This window comes from Haematobia irritans, chromosome 4 (genome assembly GCF_050003625.1).
Source record: "Haematobia irritans isolate KBUSLIRL chromosome 4, ASM5000362v1, whole genome shotgun sequence".
Lineage (NCBI taxonomy): Eukaryota > Metazoa > Arthropoda > Insecta > Diptera > Muscidae > Haematobia > Haematobia irritans.
Window position 1 is genome coordinate 67,576,676 of NC_134400.1, and position 26,804 is coordinate 67,603,479.

Here is a 26,804-nt window from a genome sequence, read left to right on the forward strand (position 1 = left end):
CTTCTCAAGTTAATGTTGCCCAAAGCTCAACTGACTCTTCGGACCGGAAACAGACTAGAACTGTTCTACCGACTGCTATTGTGTATATAAAGAGCGGGGGAGAATTATTTTCCGCTAGGGCATTTGTCGATCAAGGATCGGATCGAACGCTTATATCCCGGAAATTACAAAGAAGACTCCGATTGCCCGTGGATAATGAGAATTTTAGAATTAGTGGCCTTGGGGGTCAAGTTCTATGTAATGCTAGTGAAGTTTGCAGTTTTGAGATGGGGACAAAGTCCTATGACGATACTGTATTTGTCAGGGCTTTGGTGGTGCCAAAGATTACAACCTTTCTACCTTCCTTCCATATTGCAGCATCGAAAGACATTATTCATGAACTGCAACATCTCAGACTTGCTGACCCGAATTTCTTTATTCCGGGTCAAATTGATTTGCTTATCGGGAGCAATATTATACCAAGAATTATGCTTAATGGTGTTGAGAGAATACAAAATTCCCTACTTGCTCAGAATACTTTGTTTGGATGGTTGATAAGTGGACCCATAGAGACGTCTACCTCGACTTTTTCAATCAGTAGCGAAGAGGTTGATGAGGACTCTCTTAGTAACCAACTTCGTAAATTTTGGGAACAGGGGGCTAATAACGGCATTCGATATCGAGAACTTTTGATCGAAATCTAAATTTTTCGGATCACGGGAGTCGATATCGAGTTTTTTTGATCGACAATTTTTTCGATTGGTAAATTGCAATCGTAAAACATTTTTCACATGTTTTTTACATTGTTTTCGCCATATAGGAATAGTAAATATATTAGTTTTAGTTCGAATTGTTGCTAGTTTGTAGTAAATTTACATATAATGAACATATTTTTAATATTTAGGACCAATGCAATTCCAATAAAAGTTAAACAAAAATTGGTCATAGTGTTAACAGCGAGCATTCTAGCTTGGCAAAGAACCATATATAAAGCGCACATGCTAGATCGATATTCAAGAGATTGTGATCGACCAAATACCGTACCATTCCGTGACAACATAACGCTTCTGGACCACCTTGTAAGAATAGTGAATTATGAAGTCTCCCACTCGCAAAAAGTTTTAAGACGACAGACAATTGTAAAGTGATAAAATTGGCGTTGACATGCCACCAAAAATTATCTTCCATTTGAACGCCTCCTTCGTCAGCCGAAATCGTCCATTGAGCCTACAAAAGGTGACTTTCTAACAGTGCACACCATTTCAAACCGATGTACTTACACCAATAACAATGTGCACTTTTATTCCTTATTTGTCGCCGAATTATTTTATATTCATCTCATCCTCCAATTAGGAAGGAATTTGGAGGAATGTAAAAAGAGATATGGGTCCATAAGATATAATGCAATACAATTTACTTTTTACTTTGAAACCTCCAAAAACATGTTTTTTTCTACATTCTATTTTGTGACGCTAACTTAGTTTTGTCATTTCATTTTGCTCTGCTTCGTTTTTTGCTGTTGGCAACGCTTGAGAAATTGCATCAAATTTCGATCGAATGCCGTGATCCAAACTTTTAATCGTATCGACAATTTTTTCGATACGATTATGAATTCGATATCGAATGCCGTGATTAGCCCCCAGGAGGACATATCAAGCAAATGTCCATTTTCAAGTGAGGATCAGTTTTGCGAAAGTTTCTTTCAGGAGACGACCTTTAGGAATGGCGGCGGTAGATACGTTGTTCGTCTCCCCTTCAAATCAGACTTTCCAGACATTTTGCAGTTAGGACACTCACGTTTCAGGGCACAACTGCAATATTTTCGGATTGAACGATCCCTCTTGAAAAAGCCAGAACAGGCAGATACATATCGCAATGTTTTAATGGAATATCTCTCAATGGGTCATATGACCCCAACGAAAAATTTTGAAATATACAAAAAACCGTCTTACCATACCTTTTATCTGCCGCACGATGCGGTTCTCAAACCCGATAGCCAAACGACAAAAGTGATAATCGTTTTCAACACTTCTCAAAAGTCATCGTCTGGCCTTTCACTCAACGAAAGTCTCTCCCAAACTATCTCCGCGTTAGCATCTGCAGAATTTCCCTTAAGAAAAATAACATCGAACCATCCCGATATTTTGAATTCTGTGCCCAACTCTTCTTTGTTGCAGTCCAATTTTCTTAAGTTTCACAGTTCCAGCTCCACGAAAACTCTCGGTATTCGGTGGAACGCTCTGGAAGACTGTTTATCTTATAGTGACGATCCACACCCTGTTGTTACTTCGGTAACTAAAAGGGAAATTCTTTCGTCGATAGCGAGGATATTCGATCCCGCCGGGTGGCTCTCGCCTGTAATAATACGAGCAAAGAAACTGATGCAAACCCTTTGGTTGGAGGGTAATTTATGGGATGAAACGGTCGGTCCGCTGTCGTTACAGTGTTGGAATTCACTTGTGAAAATGACACTGCTAAACGATATCAGAATACCGCGTTGGGTTTACTATGCACCGATTTGGCAGGTACAAGTACACGGTTTCTGTGATGCCTCCACAGATGCCTACTGTGCTGATATATATCTGAGAATGGAAACTTCCGATGTTCTTATTCACTCAAATTTACTTGTATCGAAAAGTAAAGTTGCACCCATTGATGAAGTTACGATTCCACGACTGGAACTTTGTGCAGCCGAGCTTTTATCGAAACTAATTCATGAAACAATACCTAATATTGATATACAGGAATATGAGATGTTCTTATGGTCAGATTCGACCATTGTGCTCAGTTGGCTACAGAAACCCCCGTGTTTTTGGCAAACGTAGGTGGAGAACAGGACTTCGAGGATTATAAGGTATGTTGGGAATGCGAAATGGAACCATGTTCCTTCTTCGCAGAACCCTGCAGACCTAGACACAAGGGGTTGCGACCCAGAAGAACTTCAAAATTCACGGACCGAGTTGGCTGTGCTCCCCACAAGCTGACTGGCCTTCGTCAATTGCTCTTGAGCAGGATCCACCTGAGAAAAGAAAGAGTAAGATATTCATGACGACAGTACATAAAGATTTACTGCAGATGTTTTCTCGCTGGGATCGAGCAATTCGTGTCGTGTCATATATTTATAGATTTATTAATAGAACTAGAGGAAAACGAAACACCGATTAAAATAATTCCATATCGATAACTCAGAAAGAATTTTTGGGTACCAAAAGGGCCCTTATAATTTTGGCTCAGAAGCAATTTTATTATGATGAATATTCGAAACTGAAAGGTTCGGTGGATATTAATAGAAGAAGTTCATTGCTACCTCTTAATCCTTTCCTAGACGACGATGCAATTATTCGATCCAATGGGCGATTGGCTAAGGCAAGTCTCCTTTACAACGAACGTTATCCAATCATTTTGCCCATAAAGTGACGATTTTGTCAGCTTAATATCACATTCATTCACAATTTTCTACTTCATGCGGAGCACAATTTAATGATTCGGACGATTCGGGACGAATATTACGTAGGCAGATTGAAGTCAGCTATAAAATTGTGTATTCGTTCATGTAAGACGTGTGTGATATATAAGCATAGGACTCATTCACAAATCATGGCCGCTCTCTTTTCTTTTTCTTTCTTTAACCCCAGACTACTTTATATTTGTAAATGTATAATATGGATAATGACTACGATAAACTCTTCGACCAGCCTCATATATCAATTTTAGTTTCCCCAATGTACAATTTATATATATTTTTTCGCAGATCAACAAGAAACCCTAAAGTTCATCAGTGCCTAGTTTGCCGAAAATTTCATTCACTCCGATTCTGTAAGTGATTTTTAAGAATGACTTTGGAAAGGAATAAATCAACGGTACGGGAGCTTGGCTATTGCCGCAATTGTTTAGCGCGTTCTCACAGCAGAGAAATGTGTTCATCCTCAATGCGTTGTAAAAAATGTGGGCTTCAACATCACACACTATTGCATCCGGATCTAGCGAACCCCAACGACTCGGACTTAAAAGATTTCAAACCAATAAAAATCGTCAATCAGTTAATAAAATTAAATCAACCTATCAACGCCATCAGGGTATTGTAGCAGATCTTTCATCAATACGAGGTTTTATTGATGGAGCTATGCAGGCTCTTGCAATGGTAGATAAGGTCATTTGAATACATTGCACATTCGTGCATTGTTCAACATAGTTGAACCATTATTCTAACATCTACAAAATATAAATAAAGTTGAATTAGATTACATCAAGTTAGTAATTAAGTTTGAAAAGTATTGTAGTTGCCACTAGTAAATTTCCCTCTTTTATAATTTGTTGTCAACACTAAATTTCATAGTATATTTTAGTTATTAATTTCATACGAACCGAACTGAAGTGGAAACCAAACCACCACCACGTCGCTCTCTTTTTACATCAACCATTGAAGAGGTACCACGTAATTGGATAAATAAAGATATCTTGTATTATTGTATATTTATTTTTTTGATCTCAACTCTTACGGCTCATCAACACCTCGTACATGAGTCGAAACCAATTTTGGAATCTTTAAAGGGCAAAGGAGCAAATATAATTAATACCAGTTTTATCGATCCAAACTCCTTGGAAACTGTAACCCACATAGTTACACGACTTCTCTTTCTATATAAACCACTTTTTATCCACAAAAGTTCTATTAAAAAAACTCGACGATCTAGCCTGGACAAGTCAAAAAGATCAGAGGGTTTTACACCCACGGTTAGGCCCATTTCCTTAGGGGGTATTGAAAATTTGGTGAGTGTGCAAAATGCCTTGGCGTTATTTTGGACAGGAAGATGAACTTTAAGCTTAATATTGAAGAAAGGGCGAGAAAAGCCACGGTAGCTTTGTACTCGTTCAAAAAGGCAGTGGGGACTAAAACCGAAAATTGTGCATTGGCTATACACGGCAGTGGCTAGACCTATAATGCTATATGGTGTTGTAGTCTGGTGGCCGGCACTTCAGCAACCGACAAGTTTAGACAAAGTTCAGCGTATGGCGTGCTTGTGTATCTCAGGCGCATTCAGTAAGACAGGAACAGATTCCCTTAATGTCATGCTGCATCTATTGCCTATAGACATTTTGGCCAAACAGTCAGCTGCAACAACCCAGCAAAAACTAGGTAACCACATCTCATTACAAGTTACATTACCAGGAGTAAAGCTGTCATTACACATTGCATTACATTGCGGTGAGTTATAATGACTAACTTGTAATGGCAATAATAAATACTTCTCGGTAATTTTTGAATTGATATTCTCAAAATGTAATGCATTTGGCCGTTAATGACTTAATAAAATATAATAAATGACGGTGCCATTAGGTATAATTATTCACATAATTGAGCATTTACTTAAAAAAAAAGTATCAACTATAAATAAATAAAAAAAAAACTCAAAAAGAATATGTTATGTAACGGTAATTCTGAAGATTTTTCCGTTAAGGAATATTCTTCACGAATATTTCATAATAATTGTGTTTTAAATTAATGATATTACCATTTTAAATAAATGCTTTATTATACCTCATTCACATTACACTTTCAAAATCGACTTCACACTTTCAAAATCGACTTCAACTGCCATTTGCCTTATAAAAAGGATATATAAAATCCACTTTTAGTAGAACATAATGTGCATCTAACTCTCTTAAACGACAACATTTATTTATATTTTAACTGTGAAAATAATTTGCCTGTAATCTTATTTAGATGATTTGTTACATTTTTGTTATACCCTCCACCATAGGATGGGGGTATATTAACTTTGTCATTCCGTTTGTAACACATCGAAATATTGCTCTAAGACCCCATAAAGTATATATATGTAGGTCGGATGGTATTGTAAATGGGCCATATCGGCCCACTTTTACGTATAGCCCCCATATAAACGAACCCCCAAATTTGGTTTGCGGGGACTCTAAGAGAAGGAAATTTCATCCGATCCGGCTGAAATTTGGTACATGGTGTCAGCATATGACCTAACAACCATGCAAAAATTGGTCCACATCGGTCCATAATTATATATAGTTCCATATAAACCGATCCTCAGATTTGGCTTGCGGAGCCTCTGAGAGAAGCAAATTTCATCCGATCCGGCTGAAATTTGGTACATGGTGTTAGTGTATGGTCTCTAATAACCATACAAAAATTGGTCCATAATTATATATAGCCCCCATATAAACCGGTTACCAGATTTGACCTCCGGAGCCTCTTGGAAGACCAAAATTCATCCGATTCGGTTGAAATTTGGTACGTGATGTTAGTATATGTTATCCAACAACCATGCAGGAATTGGTTCATATCAGTCCATAATTAGATATAGTCCCCATATAAACCGATCCCCAGATTTGACCTCCGGTGCCTTTTGGAGAAACAAAATTCATCCGATCTGGTTGAAATTTGGTACGTGGTGGTAGTATATGATATTTAACAGCCATGTCAAAAGTGGTCCATATCAGTCCATAATCATATATAGCCTCGATCCCGAGATTGGGTTTTGGAGCCTCATGGAGGAGCAAATTGCATCCGAGTCAGATGAAATTTGGTACATTGTGCTAGTATATGGCCGTTAACAACCATGTCAGCCCTCAGATAAATCGATCCCCAATCACCAAAAATTAGTCCATATCAAGTTCATAATTGTATATAGCCCCCATATAAGCGACCCCCATATTTCAATTCTGGCTCTCTACCACGTATGGACTAATTCACAATTTAGAAAACGATGTTAAGAAGTTTTACGATACCACAACCCAAGTAATTCGATTGTGGATGACAGTCTTTCGTAGAAGTTTATACGCAATCCATCGTGGAGGGTACATAAGATTCGGCTTGGCCGAACTTACGGTTGTATATACTTGTTTATTTCTACAATATTCGTTTCCATTCAAGTAATGTTCATATTACAGCATTACTCGCCATATTTTGATTCATTGTAATCGGCTAGAGAAGTCAATATTTTCGAGATTTGGTTGCCTGAGACAATAAGTGGTTATTTTGTAAACTTTGGTATATCAACGAATAAGTGATTACATATTAGGTGATTATATGCTTTAAAAGCACTAATTATTTCATGGTCAAAGGTATGCCTGGGGAGAAGTACTTTCCTCCTAGGACATGCGTATGTAAATGTAATCCGTAGCGATGACAATTAATAAGTGGTTATTAATTTTTAAACAGGCTTACCTACAAGATTACCGGGTAATGAGAGTTTTTGCTGGGAAGGGCTGTGCGGTTGCGCGAGCTATCGCTGTGGTCGAAAAAATCTACGGTCACAGTTCGGTCCTCAAAATAATGCCAGATGTGCCTAACGTAGTGGATTACACTCTGCCGAAACCACTTATCGACAAAAAGTTTGAAACTCTAATTCCCAACAGTGAGGCGTGGTGTACACAGACCCCGGGGAATAAACGATATATAGATTTCTACACTGATGGCTCAAAATTGAATGGACAAGTGGGGTTCGGAGTATATTCTAAAGATCTGGAAATTCGAATAGCGAAAAGATTACCTAATCACTGTAGTGTTTTTCAGGCTGAAATATTAGCAATAAGAGAGGTGGTGAATTGGCTGAGAAGTAATGTTCCAATAAATATTGGCCTTAATATATACTCAGACAGTCAACCTGCAATAAAATCCTTGGACCCTGTGTTTCTTAACTCGAAAACGGCCATCGACTGCCGTAAATCTCTCAACGAGATGGCTGAGCAGTACAATATTCACCTAATATCGGTACCTGGCCATAGGAACATACCGAGGAACTGCGAAGCAGATGAGTTAGCAAGGCTAGGAACTACCTTACATATTCCAAGGGAACTAGAATCTGTTGGTATGCCTCTGGCTACCTGAAAACTCTTACTGCGTGAGAAGGCTGTTATGATGGCCAATATTCGATGGGAGAATGGCAAGGATGTGTTCTCAAGACGTCAGATATCACCTGATAGGGGATTTAAAAAAAAAAACTATTGGTGCGAAGTATAATGCTGTCATGATGCGGAGGAAAAGGAATCAATTAAGACTTGTAATCAAAGGCTTTATCGAAAGAGAAGGCTATGATGAAACGTTTAGTCCAGTAGCAAAAATGGGAACAATAAGAGCTATATTAAGTATAGCAGCAACGCAGAACATGCATCTCTCGCAGTTTGATGTATCAACTGCATTTTTATATGGAGAATTAGAAGAAACCATCTATTTGAAACAGCCAGAAGGATATGAAGATCAAAGTAATCGAGTGTGCAAACTTAAGCGAAGCTTCTATGAATTGAAACAAGCACCTAGATGTTGGAATCGCAAATTTGGAAATTATCTCGTAAAACTCGGGTTTAAAGCATGTGAGTCAGATCCTTGTTTGTATATGCGCGAGAAAAACGGGAAGAAAGTTATACTTGTTCTGTATGTAGATGATGGACTGGTAGCTGCTACTGACTAGAAAGATTGGAACATTTTCTTAAATGAATTGAAAAGAGAATTCAAAATTGTTTGCAAAGAAGCAAAATACTTTTTGGGACTTGAGATTAAAAGAACTGAAGAAAAGATAACGATTAGAGGTCTGCATCGAATAACTTTTCACTACATGTATGCAATTCGCTGTCGAATATAGTTCATACACTGTCTTTCTCTCAGACCGCAAGTAGTGAAGTGAAGAGAACACTTGCTTGTCAAATACCACCAAGTACCTATCCGAAAAAATATGTGTTCCGAAAAAAGGAACAATGAAAATGCAAGTACTTGAGAAAAAGTACAACATGGATTCTCTTCACTTCACGTGGAACCACAAGTATTTCTCAGTTATGTGCGAAGCAAAACATTCCATTATTATTAATCATAGATATGTATATATGTCACATATTTCATATATTTATTTATGTCGCACACTTACCTTAACGTTTGCCGTTTTTTATAACAAACCGAAAACATATATTATGGAGAGTAACTGTTTTTTGTATTTCTGAAACTGCACGTGGTACATGGAGTACTCTATGAAGTTTTGTTCTCGCAACATACTCGACGTGATCACTCTGAGTACACTTCAATAAGAGAGAAAGAGGAATATGTGTTTGTTGGTAGTGAAGACATCAGAGTAGCAACAAGAAGTTACTCGTGGCTTTTGGTGTTCATCAAAATGTGTACCAATTGTTTTGCGACTCTCTCAAATATATGTACTCCTGTAGCAAGTACACGTGTACTCTTCATTTACAAATGGAATTGTGCAGACCTCTAATAACGATAACTCAAGAAGCTTATGCGAAAAGACTGTTAGAAAGATTCAATTTTCGAGATCGTAAAAGTGTTACAGCGCCAATGGTTAAAAGTTTTGAAATTTCAAAAGCAGGGGAAGAAAAAGTACATGAATCTAAATTTCCATATAGACAAGCTGTTGGTGGTCTTATGTACACACTGTAAGATTCTTTACAAACACCGATATTCCGTCCGGAATAACTGATAGTCTGTAAAGCACATTAGCAAACATTTTTGCTTTTATGAATAACAAAATTTGTTGAGGGTATGAAACATAGATACTAGTTTCAGTTCGAGAAATTGACGATAATGTCTTGAAAAGTTGTTGCTAATGCATTGAGATCTATTGCTAATGTTAATGTATATTTTTGGTAAACACCGTGTTTCTCAACTTGAACTCTAGTTTGTGGTATAGTGGTATAACTTCACTTCTTCTATAAAAAGAAAACTTCTTCTTGTCAAAGAAATTACAATGAAAATATTTCCAAACAAAAATTTTGTGATTTAGAATTCGCAACATGGAGGATTGATTTCCATACTTCCTTACCTTCCTTGCGAGGCGTATTGTATAACCAAATTGTGAAGGGTTCTTAGTCGTGCTGGTATTTCGTACCCTGATGATTGATTGGAGAATTGACTTGGTGGAGTTGGTGATGTATTGTTTCGATCATCATTTTCATCGTCTGGAAATAATTCTACAACTGGGTCAGGTCTTGGTTTTTCATTTATATCATCGTGCTCTTGGTTTTCGTCATATTTTTTTACGGATGTCATAAATTCTAGATGTTTCTTTTCCTCCTCTAATTGTGCCACTAATTGCTCCGAAGCTTGAAATTTTTGCTGTGTATTTGCAAGTTCATCTCGTAGCCAAGCGTTTTCTTGGTGCAAACGTCGAACTTGAGTTTTTAGTTTTTGCTTTTCGGCTTCAATGTTTTGCAGATGACATGCCAACGCCATCATAACGTGTGCTTCACTTAAGCCCAAATCGATGTGGTCTATATTCTTTCTTATCATGTACGCCTTTTCATCATCTTTATTGGTATCCCCAATTCCAGATATCAAAGATGCATGCTCGACTCGAAGAGCTTCTAGTCCTTGGAGAACAGTTTTTGTGTTACTAATTATTTCATCCTGTGTCATCTGAGTCATCTTGCCAATATCTTCAATCTTCCGTCTAAATATGAAAAATACTTAAAATTAGTATTCAATTTATAACTTCAAAATATAATATCAATTAAATCGGATATTTTTAATAGTTTTACATTCTATAACTTTTAATAGCTTTGGAAACTATCATGTTATTTTTTCTCCAATTAAGCAGTTTGTGATTTACGCTGATAATCTATTTTCAGACATGCGCATTGGTTAAGGGGTTGTCATCATATACGTGTGTTCCAAAAATTAGGCAATGAATATACTTTTGAAATTGTTGTAGAGTGTGCACATGGCTGCATGATGATAACTGTTACCGTCAAAAACCTACTAATTTGTCATTTTATTTGATTTTATTGAGTACATACACAAAAAGACTAAAATATAATTACAGTGAAGGATTATAAATTTAAAACATCCCCGACTGGAAAATGTTTTTGTAGCAATTATTGACTGAGCTTTTTTTATTAAATTTACTTAGTAACGACCTTGTTACGAACGGTGCCATCGCCCACTTTCCCGCCACTTCCGACCGTGAGGGCCTCGTCCCCATGACGTAGGGACAGCGTACACACCATGATCCGGACCATGGCGGGGTGGAGGCAGAGGGATTTGACCAGCTACAGAGAAGGACTCATCAGCCGGATATATTAGAACACAAGATCAAATATTAGGTTATTCAATAAAACAAATGTATTAGTTATCCAAATATGCTAAAATTCTAGACTTCATCATGTTTGAACCTGTAATATTTTTTACAGGCTATTTGCTCGATAATAAAAAAGCGAAGTTTTAAAATTTTAATTTCAAACAAAAGTTCCGACTTGAACTTGACTTTATTCACTTGCTTCTGTGTAACGAATGAAAAAACCAAAAAGTTATTTGTTTCAAAAAATCTTAAAATAACGTACAAATGTCTAAGCATACACATTCTGACATTCATACAAAGGGATGCCCCAACCAATGCACCGCAGACGACGGCTAGACAGTTGCAATATGTATGTGCATAGGTGTATGTATGTATGAACTTGCAAATATAGAAATGCATTCAGGTAGAAAAATATGTTGATATACAAAGCAATAACAAAGATACGCAGACAAAATCTATTCTTTGCTAACGCAATCAGGCTGCACAGGGCCGGACTTGAAGTTAACATCCTCCCCCCGTTGAAGGATGTTGGCTTCAACAGAATCAATAGGGAGCAAGGCTAAGTTGTTGACAGCTCTTTTAAAGATTCAACAGCTAGTTCGCACATTAACAACTCGAACGACATCATCCTTTCCTTTTATGATTTCGGTTATACGTCCTATTTGCCATTTTAGTGGGGGTAAATTGTCGTCCTTAACAAGAACCATACATCCTGGTGAAATTTCTTCGCCCTTGGTTTGCCACTTTGAGCGTTCTTGTAAAAGTGAAAGGTATGATGTACTCCATTTTCGCCAGAAATTTTGTTGCATCTCTGAAACCTTTTGCCAGACGACCGAAGTCAATCCAGGCCATGTTCGGTTCTGGAATGAAAATCAAAGGGCCACCAGGTGTCAATACATCCAAATCGTCTGGATCTTCAGATATTGGGCACAGCGGACGGGAATTTAAAATTGCCGATATTTGGCATACCAAAGTCCTTAGCTCATCGAAGGTTAGGGTGTTAAGTCCAACAGCTCTGTAAAAATGAAATTTTACTGATTTAACAGCAGCCTCCCACAGCCCACCGAAATGTGGAGATCTGGGAGGAATGAACTTCCATTCTATGCCATCATTGAGACATTGATCGTGAACCGCATTTAGATGACATTGTCTCAAAAACATTTGCTTCAAATCATTTAATTCGTTTTTGGCACCAACGTGGTTGGCTTGCCCCTGAGAGAAGTAAATCGCCGAAGTGCAAAAATGAAGGCGTCTATAAGTCTTGAACTCTAAATGAGTTGCCTTTGTCGCAAAACAGGTAAAAATGCAAACGTAGCTTTTTACTGGTGGACGGCTTTTCACTTCCGATTTGTAATAGAAGGGACCACAAAAATCTACATCAGTTGTGTGGAATGCTTTATTGGGCCTCACTCGATCAGTGGGAAGGTCACCCATTACATGCTTCATGAGCCTTGGCTTCATTCTAAAGCAACGAACGCATTTGGATATAATGGACTTACTAATTTTCGTCCACCAATGGGCCAAAACTGCTGTTGAACAGCTGCTAGTAGACATTGGGTCCTGCATGAAGTTGTTGTTGTTGTTGTTGTAACAGTTTATTGTGATCTCATCCATTTCATGTTATACGCTTGGTACATCAGCTTGTTGGCAGATCAAGGAACTCTGCGACTAAGATGGGGTGTGTCCAGAGTGATCTGGTGGTAAGTCGGGTTGGTTTGGCTGGGCAAGAGAAAAGATGACGCGTGTCGTGTGGCCCTTGGTTGCAAATTGGACAAACGTCAGCTACGCTGCTATCAATCACCGATAAGTAGGAATTGAGGCGGCTGCACTTGCCTGATCTTAATTGGGCCAAAACTACCCTAGTCTGCCGTGGGAGGTCTCTTTCCTCCGGTGCTATGGGCGGTGGTCGGACTCCAAGAACAGGATTAACCTTGTAGCTTCTCACCGCTTCAGCTACAGTATCCTCATGAATCCTGTTCAAACCTGCCTGGTACGCTGCTTGATCTAGAGGCTCTCTTTTATAGCGCTGGATCTCGCGCTCTAGATTATGTATATCAACCCTTACGTTCCTGCATGAAGTAATTTGTTGTGGAAATGCATCACCACGGCAGTTATAATGGGATGATTTTTAGGCAATATCAGGGGATGGCGCGCGTCGAAATCCTGATTTGAGTGTTCAAGGCGGCCTCCAACTCGAATCAATCCAAAATCATCTATTATGGGCATCAATGATGATAACTTGGTGGATGAAGAAATCGCCTTATTCGCCTTTAATGCATTGATGTCATCGGGAAATCATTTGAATGTTTCGAATTAAAATTTTAGTGTCACTTTATGTCACTCGGAGTTAGTTCCAACGAAGAACCTCTCAATTTAGGGTAGATAAATTCAGATACATAAGCAAATATACGTTGCATTTTCGAAAATGAATTGTGATACTTACACTGTATCGACAAATCTGTGTGAACAGTAGCCAGAAAAACATTTCTTTTACGTTCAGGCAAATCCACCAAGAATTCCTTATTGCCAGGCCAAGTACTAATTTCATTCGAAAGGAAATTTGGACCATCACTCCAAAGTGGTGAATTGAGTAGCTCCTCTGGCGTTGCACCTCGCGATAAAATGTCTGCCGGATTAAGTTCGGTTGGAACATAGCGCCATGACATTGGTGTTTCTTGCGATTGAATCTGAGAAACCCTATTTGATACAAAAACATTAAAGTTTGAGGGTAACTCTCGAATCCATGACAATACGACCATCGAATCTGACCAACAAAACACGTCGCATTGAGGAGATACTGTTTTGACAGCATTGTCCACAAGAGCGGCCAAAAGGGAAGCGGCTGAAAGCTCAAGCTTTGGCACAGTCAAAGTTTTTAAAGGCGAAACCCTCGATTTGGAACACAATAATGATGGTTTCACTATGCCATTTACTTCAGCTCGAACATAAACGCATGCACCATAAGCAACTAAACTAGCATCACAAAATCCATGGATTTGGATTGATGCTGACGTCATCGAAATGTAACGAGGAAATGTAAACCGTTGAAGTGAAGTAAAATTTTGTATATATTCCATCCATGATGAGTGTAATGATTGTGGCAAACTTTCATCCCAATCTAAGTTCAATTTCCATAAGGTTTGCATGAAAACCTTTGCCTTTGTGATAACTGGTCCAATCAAACTCAAGGGGTCATAAAGCCGAGCTATGGACGATAGGTTAGGTTAGGTTAGGTTAAAGTGGCAGCCCGATTAAATTTCAGGCTCACTTAGACTATTCAGTCCATTGTGATACCACATTTAACTAAAAGTACCTATTACATATGGGCACTTCTAGTCTTAACCACTGAACCTTCTCTATTATTTACTTTTGTGGAACCAACCAGATTGCTCCAATAACATTAACAAACTGTTTAAGTTAACGTTTTCCAGGTCCGCCAGTAATCTAAAGATATATGCTCCTAAAATTCGCTTACGCCTTACACAAAAAGCAGGACACTCACACAAGAGGTGTTTAATTGATTCCTTTTCCTCCACATCATGACAGCTTATACAATAGTCATTATACTTCGCACCTATAGTTTTTGCAAATTCGCCTATCAGGCAGCTATGGACGATAATATGGAGCGCTTTGTCACCACCTTCCAATCATCAATAGGGTTGAAAACGAAAATAAAATTGTCACCTTTGGGATCCCAAACGAGCCCAAGAGTTTATGTGACATCAGTGCCATCGTGAAATTTCAAAAATTGTTCACAGTCTGCAGATGGAACACCTTCCAGAACAGCAGGCTCATTAGACATCCACTTGCGTATTAGGAATCCTCCTCCTTTTAGAAGTGAGGTCACTTGCTGCCTTATTTCAGACACCTCTTCAACAGAATTACCACCAGAAATCATGTCATCTACATAAAAATCACGACGAACAATTTTGGAGCCAAGGGGAAATATTTTTTCGTCATCAAATGTTAGTTGGTGCATTGCACGGATGGCCAAAATTGCTGCTGCTTTCGTACCATAAGTGACGGTGTTCAACTTGTAAATATTGACGTCATCAACCTCGTTTTCTCGCCAAAGTATGCATTGGAGATTATCGCCGGGATGGGTCACATGGACGCACCTGTACATCTTGCAAATATCTCCACTCAGTGCCAGCTTAAAAAATCTGTATCTGACCAGGGTATTAAACAGCTTTGCTTGAATAGTGGGTCCAGCATATAAAATATCATTTAATGACTTTCCAGTTGTTGTTTTAGCTGACCCGTCAAAAACCACCCTTAATTTTGTAGAGGTACTGTCCAGCTTATGTACGCAATGATGGGGTAAAAAATATTTGACCTGGGAATCTTGTGGCGAAATTAACGACATATGATTTAAATCAGCACACTCAAGCATAAAAGCAGTGTATTTTGCCTTTATTTCTGGATAACGCCTAAATTTCTTTTCCAATGAATTTAACCGCTGTAAGGCTTGCTGGTAAGAACCTCCTAATGATGAAACATTATCGCCTTCAATTGTAGGCAACCGAACTGAGTACTCCCCTGTAGACAGGCGCATGAAATTGTTGACAAAATGTTTTTCACAATATGCGCCTTCCTCACTGATGGCCACATTGTTTAAAAAATCACTTTCGACTTCCCAAAATGCCTTTACGAAAGCTTCTCTCCTTCTTCTTCGGCATCGTTATATGAAAGGGCAAGGGTACAAGTTTGCCGAGGGCGAAAACTACATCCAGCAACTACCCATCCAAATAGAGTCTTCTGTAAAATTGGTAAGTTAGCAGCTAACTTTATTTGTCCTACAAACATTAAATCGAAAAACAATTCAGCGCCTATCAGCATATCGATGGCTCCCGCCTTGTCAAACGCGGGATCAGCAAGATTAATGTTTTTAGGCATGTTCCAGTTCAGGGCATTCAAGTTTATGCTAGGTTGATAATCTGTGCTTGTGGGCACCACCATTGCGGACAATATTGTGGTAAAATCCCCAATTCGAAATTTTATCCTGATGTCAACCAATTTGTCAACTTCCATCACCTATACCAGAAATTGTAGCTGCAATTCGTTTACAATTCATACCAAGGCGCTTAACAAGACGATTTGCAACTAAATTTATTTGGGATGCAGAATCCAAAATTGCACGACATGGGACGAAGTTTCCATTTTTATTTTTGACAAGGATTATTGCTATCGCTAACAACACACTACCACTCGAAGATGACGTGACATCGCTCGAAGAAGCTAATACGGCTTGGGTTCTGGCTGGCTCGTCGGGCGACGTTGCTGACGGCTCCACCGGTTGAGCAGATGAAGAAGCAGAGCAAGGCGGATTAATATGTAGCAAAGTGTTATGCTTAACTGAGCATATTCGACAGCACTGCGCAGTACACTTCCGCAGTAGATGTCCCTTACGAAGACAGTTGAGGCATAATTTGAGCCTCTTTGCTTCTTTAAAACGAAGAGGGGGCGAAAGATTTCCAAATAGTGAGCAATTAACAATAAAATGTTCCATTGAGTCACAAAATACACACAAAGGCGATGGTGAGCCGGCAGCTACATGGACATGGCGATTCTTGGAAGTCTGTTTTTTGGTATGCTGGCGAATAGAATCCAAATTTACGCAGGAATTTTCCAAATTTTCCAGCATGCGACATCTCTGCTCTAAAAATGACGACATGGAATCCCAACTAGGCAGCTCATTAACAGGCAAACCCTCCTCCCATTTGATCTGCGTCGATCTATCCATCTTAATGGTTGCTAGATAGATTAAAATGCCATCAGCAATTTGTTCTTTTGATGTAATGGACATCATAGCACGCAAATGTGAATTCAATTTATCGCTAAGGTGACGTAATCCTCCAGCAGAGCTGTCCTCCACAGCTTTCAATGAAAATATTGCATTTATATGACTCTGAAAATGTAACAGTTTATTATCGAATCTATTTTTCAATAATTTTACCGCTTCAGAATAATTCCTCTCATTTAATTCCAGTGATGCAATGGTATCTAGAGCTACCCCTGTTAAGCTCGAACGGAGATGATGAAACTTCTCTAGGTCACTCAGATCCATATTGCTGTCGACAACCGTGGAAAATAACGAGAAAAAAATTGGGCCAATTTGCATATGTACCATTAAATTTGGGCAATTGAATTTCAGGCAGTCTTGTCTTTCTCATAGAAGATGAATTTTCTGCAAAAGGAACACCATCAACTGAAAACTGACGCATTGTTGAACACCTGTGGTTTGGTTGAGTACGCTGAATCGAATTTTGCCTTCGGGTTAATTTTGCTTTGACATCTAGGTATAGAGAAGTAAACCGCATTCGTACATCATATTCCTGCTCTACAGAGAGCAATTCTTCTAAGACGGATTGGGCTTCCTCGAATGAGGCGTTGATCTGTTCCACATATTCCAGACGGACAGATAAATCAGCACTATCATATTCACCCAACTGCTCATTCGTTAGGCTCCACATCAACGACTCCAATTGCTTCTCCATAGCTAGTATTTTTGTTCGAAATGGCATTATGTTTTCTCGTACTTCTCCATCAATGGTATTAGTTTTTTTATCTTCACCCGGCATATTATAATTTTTCACTTTGATTTATCAGCTTTAATACGAATTTATTGTTATTACGAAATTATCCAATTTGATAATACTGTGTGTGATTATTAAACTTGATCACGTCGGGGTCACCAATGTTTGAGCCTGTAATATTTTTTACAGGCTATTTGCTCGATAATAAAAAAGCGAAGTTTTAAACTTTTAATTTCAAACAAAAGTTCCGACTTGAACTTGACTTTATTCACTTGCTTCTGTTTAACGAATGAAACAACCAAAAAGTTATTTGTTTCAAAAATCTTAAAATAACAGAATTTATGTACAAAAATAAAGGGTTTGTATGTACAAATGTCTAAGCATACACATTCTGACATGCATACAAAGGGATGCCCCAACCAATGCACCGCAGACGACGGCTAGACAGTTGCAATATGTATGTGCATAGGTGTATGTATGTATGAACTTGCAAATATTTTTAGAAATGCATTCAGGTAGAAAAATATGTTGATATACAAAACAATAACAAAGATACGCAGACAAAATCTATTCTGTGCTAACGCAAACAGGCTGCACTGGGCCGGACTTGAAGTTAACACATCATATCAATACTAAGGTTAGTGTCAACTAGATGATAGATTGAATTAAAAATAATGCACATCCTACGAATAGGCTCCACAGAAGCATAATTCGAACGTTGAAAATCAATATAAAGAAACTGGTAATTCCTAGATGCCCTAAAAGGAACATTTATCCATATCCTAGATATCAATTCCAAGCATGGAATATCCCCACTAACTAACGTATACATCATCATGGAGCTCAACATCGTCCGTCGGCTCCTAAGAGTAGGCAAATTAATCAGCCTCAATCTAGAAGTGTATGAAGGAAGAACAAAAACACTGTTCCAATGAAGATGGAAGCGAACAAGAACTGCTTCTCAACCGATTCTATCTTATCAATGTAAACTTCATACTGAGGATCCCACATGATAGAACCATATTCTAGAATGGGTCTAATAAGGGCAGTAAAAAGCCTCTTTGTAACATAAGGGTCCGAAAACTCTTTCGCCCAACGCTTTATGAATCCTAGAACCCCATATGCCTTACTCGCCATCGAATCAATGTGACTATTAAAATTAAGCCTACGATCCATAACAGTGTCAAGATCAACAAAAGAATCAACCTCTTCCAATAACGAGCCCCGTATACTATACCGAACATCAGTAGGCCTAGACCTAAAGAATCGCATAAACTTGCATTTCCTCAAGTTCAAATCCATCAGATTTACCCTACACCAATCATCAAAGCTATCCAAATCACCTTGTAATAAATGCACCTGACCAGAATTATCAAACGATGAGAATAACTTAACGTCATCAGCATACATCAAAATCCTAGAGATAACTACGGACTGAGGTAAATCGTTTATAAATAACAAACATAAGACAGGCCCCAAATGACTACCCTGAGGCACACCTGATGGGACATCAAAGCACCTTGAATAGGAATCACCAAAAGACACATTCTGCGTACGGCAATCAAGATACGACGAAATCCAAACCAAAAGTGTACTGGCCAATCCAATCCTATCCAGCTTATATAACAAGAGCTTATGATTCACCCGGTCAAAAGCCTTATTAAAATCCGAATAAATAACATGATTCTCGTTCCCAAAAACAAACTGATTAATAACATGAGAAGTAAATTCCACCAAGTTCGTTGTAGTCGATAGGCCCTTACGAAATGCTGGCAGGGATCCAGTATCAAAGAAATGCCATGCGACAAAACATCAGTCACCATCTTTTCAAAAAGCTTGGGAATATCACTCAATTTTGCTATCCCCCTATAATAACCCACATCAAAGGGGCTCCCCGACTTATGAAGTGGTACGACAAAAGAGCTCCTCCATCTTAGAGGGAAATGACCGAACCTCAATGAACTATTAAATAACATCGACAATGGAGCAGTGAGACATTCGGAGCATAACCTCAGAAATATCCCAGGAATCCCATCTGGACCACCACTGGTGGACGCCTCAACCCCACGCAAATACCCAGACACAGACAGACTATCAAATAATGGAATTGCCACCCTATCAAGCGACCTAATAGAATAGGGATATGAACCATAAGCATCATGAGCAATCTTTCTATAAACAGATTCAAAATAGCCCGCGAAACAGTCCCCAATGGACTGGTCCCCATAAAAGTCAACACCATCCCTCCGGGTCTTCGACGGCCTAGTCGAAGATTTACGTTTCATCCTAACAAAATCATAAAAAGACCTCGGGTTACAATGAATGTCACCTCTAACCTTATCAATGTAACGAACATAACACGCTCTTGATTCCATATTATAAATAGACCTAGCGACAGAGTACCGAGCATAATCAAAATCAGATCCCGTCCTCTTATCAACACAGGAGAATACCATGGCCGATTCCTAGGGAAATCCACCCTTCGCCTAGGAACAGTCCGCGACACAAAACCGTCCAAAACCTTGTAGAAATTATCAACATCCATATCGATATCAGACAACCGATCACACCTACAAACAGATCCCCAGTCAACACCCGAAAGAAGCGAATTCAACAAATCTTAAAACATAGTGAAAATACCTCATCCCGAGCAGCAACCATATGAGACTCATGAGCAACATCCAAGAGGCAAAGAGAGAAATCAGGGTGATACCTATCCTCAGGATAAGAAACAGGATCACATCTGGACAAATCAAAATTATAAGGATCGCCTACAAAAACCAAATTAAGAATCTTCCCAAAGAAATTCAAAACTCCCAAACACAAACCAGCATCAAGAAAAAGATCCAAAAAAGTCGTCACCCATTCCGATCCACCAGAAGTAGTCAGTGGAGTCAACGCCTCCGTATCAGGCAAATCGAGCCAAGACACCATAGGCAAATTAAAATCGCCCAAAACCACGATCCTGTCCGAATCATTCATTCCAGACATAATACTATTTATCGCCACAAAATGACGCTCATAGATAGAATACTCAGAAGCCGGAGGAATATATGAGCATGTGACGAATAACCTAAATCCCAGAACATCTACCCTTACCGCAAGGAATTCAATACCATCAACATCGTCCAGAACAATTCGCTCAGATGGGAAGGTGTCAAGGACACCAATTAGTACTCCGCCACCAATCCTACCCATACGATCCTTCCTGAACACCAAGTAACGCCCACAAAGAATCTCAGAATCATATACCGATGGCCTGAGCCAAGTCTCAGTCATAACCAAAACCGCAAACTCAAAATCAAAACTATCAGCATACAGCCTCGATAATTTCGTATTCAACCCTCTGACATTCTGATAAAAATAGAAAAAGAGCCACTCAGTTTTTTGGAGATGGAGGAGGCCTGCTAGGTAATCTAGCAAAGTTATCAGACCGATCAACAAACTCCTTAACGAATGCCCTAGGAGGCCAAAAATCACGATTACACAGCGTATCGAAGAGATCAGCATCGACAATTGATAAAAACTATTCTCTCAACTGTGCCAATTTATTAACTTTTATTCAAAGAAATAATTCAATGTCAATTTAGTGATCTTTACAGTTCAAGTTTTACAATGAAAATGAGAAAATAAAGAAAGAAAGTAAAAAAAGGGATAACAGCATACTTGTTGGATAGAACAGAGTTGCCAACTATATTCATCACTCCTCCTCAACTAGGATGCTTTATCGCTAATAATTCATTTAAGGTTCAATAAGTCCCAGAAGTTGTAATGCTTAACTGAATGCAAGTTTTTGGTCATAACATCCGCGGTCATTTCGGAAGTTGGACAATATTCCAATTTGATTTCCTTGTTTTGCACCAAATCACGAATATGATGGTATCGTATATCAATATGTTTGGACCTCTTGTGATACACTGAGGTTTCCGCTAATTTTTGGGCTCCTTGATTGTCGATATAAATTACAACCGTTGTATCATTCAAAAGATCTAATTCCATTAAAAGTCGTTTCAAATAAACAGCTTCCTTTGCAGCCTCAGAAACAGTCATATACTCGGCTTCTGTACTGCTCAAAGCGACTGATTTCTGCTTTCTAGGTCCCACGTTATGATGGAATTGCCATGGAAAAATACAAAGCCCGAGTAAGACTTTCTGTCAACGGAATTTCCACCCCAGTCAGCGTCAACGAAACCTTTTAACGTTTCTCCATCATTGTCAAAAATTAACTTGAAATCAATGGTTCCGGATAGGTATCGCAAGATGTGCAAAAGCCTTATTCTGTGTTCCAGTCGAGGGTCAGAGTTCCTTTGAGCCAATTTTGACACCGAATGTAGAATATCGGGTCGCGTGGAAATCGCAAGGTACATTAGAGTACCTACGAGGGACTGGAATTCAGTCGGATCCACTTTCTCACTGCTCTCATCAAAGCCTACCTGATATCCTGCTTCCAGTGGAATCTTCAATGGTTTACATGCGCTCATGCCATATGCCTTTAATGTGTCTCGAATGTATTGACTTTGACTCAACTTTATTCTACCAGTCTCGCCCTCACATTCCACTTTCATTCCGGGAAAATATTTGAGTTGACCCTTATTTGTCACTTCAAAAACTCCTGCTATATCATCTATTATGTTCAGAACCACTGACTTTTCTTTACAACCGATTATGATGTCGTCGACATAAATTGCTATCATTACAAATTTGTTGTCCCTGGTTCCTTTGTAGAGGCAAGGTTCATTTTCGCATGGTTCAAATTTCATTAAGCGTAGTGTCTCATCCAGTTTAATATTCAATTCGCGGCCACTTTGCTTTAAGCCATAAATGGCTTTATGGAGTCTCAATACTTTTCCAGGAAATCCTTTATTCTCGAAATTAGGTGGCTGCTGCATGTAAATTTCATCTGAAAGAGTACTATTCAAGTAGGCAGTACTCACGTCAATCTGACGTTTGTCCAATTTGCAACCAAGGGCCACACGACACGCGTCATCTTTTCTCTTGCCCAGCCAAACCAACCCGACTTACCACCAGATCACTCTGGACACACCCCATCTTAGTCGCAGAGTTCCTTGATCTGCCAACAAGCTGATGTACCAAGCGTATAACATGAAATGGATGAGATCACAATAAACTGTTACAACAACAACAACAACGTCAATCTGGTGTAGGAACATTTTTTCCTTAACAGCTATAGATAGAAGCAAACGAACCGTAGAATACCGTACAACTGGGGAAAATGTTTCATTAAAATCTACGCCCATGCGTTGACTACATCCTTTGGCCACTAGCCTTGCCTTATACCTTTCAATGTTGCCATTTGCATCTCGTTTCAAAGTGTAAACCCACTTGCATGGTATTGCCCTTTTATTAACTGGCAAGTCCACCAGTGTCCAAGTATTATTTTTGCAAAGAGCCTTGTATTCCATATTCATTGCTTTTAGCCAATGCTTCTTGCTGCTACAGGAGAGTATTTCATCAATCGTCTGTGGGATATCTTCTCCAGTCATATGGTTAATGCCTTCGTTATGAGCACTTCTTGTTCGCCTCGGTCTTTCCTGTCTATTTTCATTTGGTGGTTCTGCTTCTACGCTGGCCTCTGTGTTCTCTTCTCCCACGGCATCTTCGAATCCTTCCAAGTCACACATTTCATCGTCAGAACTAATATCTGATTGTTCGGTGGAGTTTCTGTTGCCTGTGGCACCAGCATTCAATTCATTTTCTTCAAAATCCTTAAAGAATAAAGTTAAAACATCAGCAGACATGTTTCTGGCCTGTTGCTCATCATTTCCATTTCTCATTCCAGTAGAAGTCTCGTCGAAAATTACATCTCGATGCTCAACTATTCTTTTATTACTCACATCATAGAGTCTATACGCCTTCGCCGTTGTAGAATATCCAACCATTATAAACTGATTACCCTTGGGATCAAATTTCGATTTTCTTTTCGATTTCTCTAGAGCAACAGCAACTGAGCCGAATGTCTTCAAATGTTGCACGCTAGGCTTTCTACCATGCCAAGCTTCATATGGAGTTTTATCGATTAGTTGTTTAGTTGGGCACCTATTTCTGATGTAAACCGCTGTATTTACTGCCTCAGCCCACAAATTTGGTGTAGAATTAGCAAAGACCATCATGCACCTGGCCATCTCGACGAGAGTGCGATTGGCTTGTTCCGCAACACCGTTTTGTTGAGGAGTGTACGGAACAGTCAATTGTCTGGAAATACCTTCCTTCTCTAAATATGAATTAAAAGTGGAATTCACATATTCGGTACCATTATCCGTACGAATAACCTTTATCTTGCGACCAGTTTGTCGTTCCACATTTGCCTTAAATGCCTTGAATCTCTCAAATACTTCCGTCTTTGACTTTATAAAGTAGACGAAAATCCGCCTCGATTTATCATCTATAAAGTTACAAAGTATTTTGATCCCCCAACGAATAATTTGGCTCGAAGAACCGCCACACTGGGCGAGCTGGCCACCTTACATCTTTTATGCCATCGCCCCTTCTTTTTACCGATATTTTAATAAGTTTAACAGATGACATGACGCTACAAAATTTGCAAAACGAGGAACAGCGTCACTAAATTTACTTATTAATAGTCGGTAATAAATTGAATAAAATTTTTCGCATTAACAAGTGTAGACATGAATTTATCTTAAGGTAAGTATCGTACCGATTTAGTAAAAATATAATATTATAAAAAAAATCCATAAAATTTGCACGCTTCATACATCAACAAACACATATACTCTTTACGGCAAGCGAGCTCTTTTATTGTATTAAGCACAAAAAATTCAGAACTAGAGTCTTAGGGAAGAAATTGTTGGTAAGTATATATTGAATTAGGTTTTGTAGCGTGACCACATAATAACAATCTAATAACCATCTGCCATTGGTGTACAAAAATACTCCTATAATAATAGACAAACATTATTTCATTATAATTAAAATCTCAATATAATCTGCGCGTTTCATTTAATATTGGAATTTGGTAAGTATATCTAACAGTTGGTTAGGGTAATAATAAATAACGTCGAGGGCGTTGGAACCCAAACCATTGGAACCGGTTGGAACCCAAACCATTAATACGAGGGCAGTTCGGAAACTTCTTAGCCTAGCACAAAAATCGCGGTATAAACAGAAAAAAGTTAACTTCCATCTCTGTTATGAACACATGTTAAATTTTGTTTCGATCTGGCAACTCCTTCATATAGAAACGGGTGTTAAAAACAGACGCATCTGCAACTTTTTTACAATGGAAAAATTAGAAGTGAAATAGCTTTCTGCAAGATGGGCGCCGCTTTTGTTAACAGTCGATCAAAAACGCATAAGAATGAGCATTTCTCAAGCTTGTTTGGATCGTTCTAAGCGAAATAAAATGGATTTTAAGCGTCGTTTCATAACTGTTGATGAGATGGATCCACCACTATACTTCAGGGACAAAAGAACAATCCAAACAATGGACTGAAGCTGGAGGAAGTGACCCAAAGAAGGCAAAAACAATTCAATCGGCTGGTAAGGTTATGTCAACGGTTTTTTGGGACTTCAAAGGTATTTTATTGATTGACTATCTGCAAAAGGGTAAAACAATAAATTCAGAGTACTATTGCAACCTTGTGGATCAATTAAATGTATAAATTCGAGAAAAAAAGTCCTGGCTTACAACAAAAAAATAATTTTTCATCAAGAGTGTTTTAACAAATCAACGAAGTAAAGTACGAGTTGCTTGACCCATACACCTTATAATACATAGATGAGCCATGGGTGTCAAACTATGTTTAACAGTTCGAAGATTAAGAATAAATGAGAAAAATAAGAGCACGCTTACAATCTCTTTCGTTTTCCTTTTTGTAGTTTGCCAATTTTACCCAAAATTACGAGAAAAATCAAAACGAAATGTCAGAAAATTAATTTTTGGAACTGACACATTTTTTTTAAAGAGAATAGTGGATCATCTATGTATTATAAGGTCTATGCAAAAACCATGCAGCGGGTTGCCTCTCAAAAGCTGTGGGCTCTACAACTATGAGTTCTAAGAACATAGAGTTACATCTCATATGCACTTCAGCTTTTTAAACAATTTCTAAAAGTTTAAATTTTAGCATTATCAAGGAAAGATGAAAATCTTTAAAAAAAAATGTAAAAAATACACAATTCCTATATTTCAGATTCTGATGTTACCATATATTCCACCCATCTTCCCTGGGAGGAACCAGATAAAATCGTCAACGCGTACACCTCGAGTAAGCTAAACCTTACAATGGTCATTATTTTCTAGTGGTCAGATTCCAAATCAAAATGGGCAGTGGTTGCTGTTTATGATGCGCCTCCATTATTGACAAGTGAACTTCTAGTCCTTGCAGTCGGCAATCCTAATTTCTCATCATTTACCTAATTTCTGGACACAACACTTTCAATATATGTCAGTATATGTAATTTCTATTTCCATAGGATATGCTACTTTAATGTTTGATTCATATTTTAACAGTGATATACTTACATATAACAATATTGAGCACAGTACAGTATTTGTCGATTTTTTGGTATCAACGAAAATTTAAACAATGCAAGAACAAAAATTAATTATCCGAATACTGATGAATAATAAGACTGCACAATCGATACGCCTTTGACAGATGAGTCAATTCCGATTAAATAAATAAACCTCCATTAGGATAGCGAATTAGCTACATTTCGATAAGAAAAATATTTTAGTAATCACAGGGTAACACATGGATGCAAAAACAGAAAGAAAACTCTTTTAGTGTACAAATATAACGATAACGATAGGCGGTAGGTGAACTTGAATTCCACGGTGCTTCTGAGAATCCCCACCAAGTCGAAAACAGTCCCATATGATATCCAAAACTCCTCACAAAAATGCCGTTACCTTTGTATAACAGGTATAACATTTATACGAATAAAAACACACTGAACATATTCCATTGAACACAAACGATTGAAAAATGCAAAATTTCAACAATTTTTCAAAGGATTAGGGTAATATTCAAGTTGAGAAATTTGTGAGAAAATCGCGGTCTCAACAAAAAACAGACATTACCCTCAACAGTAAAATTCAACACATTAGCAATAATTTCGCAAGTGTTATCCTCAAATTGAAATGCATCGCTACTCAATAATTTCTCAAACAATTTTCGATGCGAGTCAAATTAAAAATTAACATTAGGGCTGTTTTCTTTTAGCACTGGATACTCTAAGCCGTGAAGGACTA

General features: G+C 38.4%; 4 protein-coding genes across 5 annotated transcripts in view; all 4 read right to left on the reverse strand.

Moving 5' to 3' along the window:
* The window catches only part of Klc (kinesin light chain), a 325,224-nt gene extending 298,992 nt beyond the window's left edge, over positions 1-26,232 (reverse strand). Inside the window, exons 1-2 of one of the 2 annotated variants that reach the window (XM_075303661.1) lie at positions 26,073-26,232; positions 9,780-10,406 (exon numbers count right to left, since the gene is read on the reverse strand). In XM_075303661.1, coding sequence (XP_075159776.1) covers positions 9,780-10,381 — 602 coding nt within the window. In that variant the 5' untranslated portion in view covers positions 10,382-10,406; positions 26,073-26,232. Of the gene's footprint in view, positions 1-9,779; positions 10,407-10,494; positions 10,591-26,072 lie in introns of those variants that run through there. The other variant, XM_075303660.1, reaches the window with a different exon arrangement.
* LOC142235524 (uncharacterized) lies at positions 11,621-13,259 on the reverse strand. Its single transcript, XM_075306776.1, has 3 exons — positions 13,099-13,259; positions 11,852-12,495; positions 11,621-11,787 (listed from the first exon to the last, which is right to left on the reverse strand). The coding sequence occupies exons 1-3, from the start codon at positions 13,257-13,259 to the stop codon at positions 11,621-11,623; spliced, it is 972 nt and encodes a 323-aa protein (XP_075162891.1).
* LOC142235525 (uncharacterized) lies at positions 13,361-14,179 on the reverse strand. The gene has a single exon (XM_075306777.1). The coding sequence runs from the start codon at positions 14,177-14,179 to the stop codon at positions 13,361-13,363; it is 819 nt and encodes a 272-aa protein (XP_075162892.1).
* Positions 14,746-15,588, reverse strand: LOC142235527 (uncharacterized). Its single transcript, XM_075306778.1, has one exon. The coding sequence runs from the start codon at positions 15,586-15,588 to the stop codon at positions 14,746-14,748; it is 843 nt and encodes a 280-aa protein (XP_075162893.1).
* Positions 26,233-26,804: the final 572 nt, after the last annotated feature.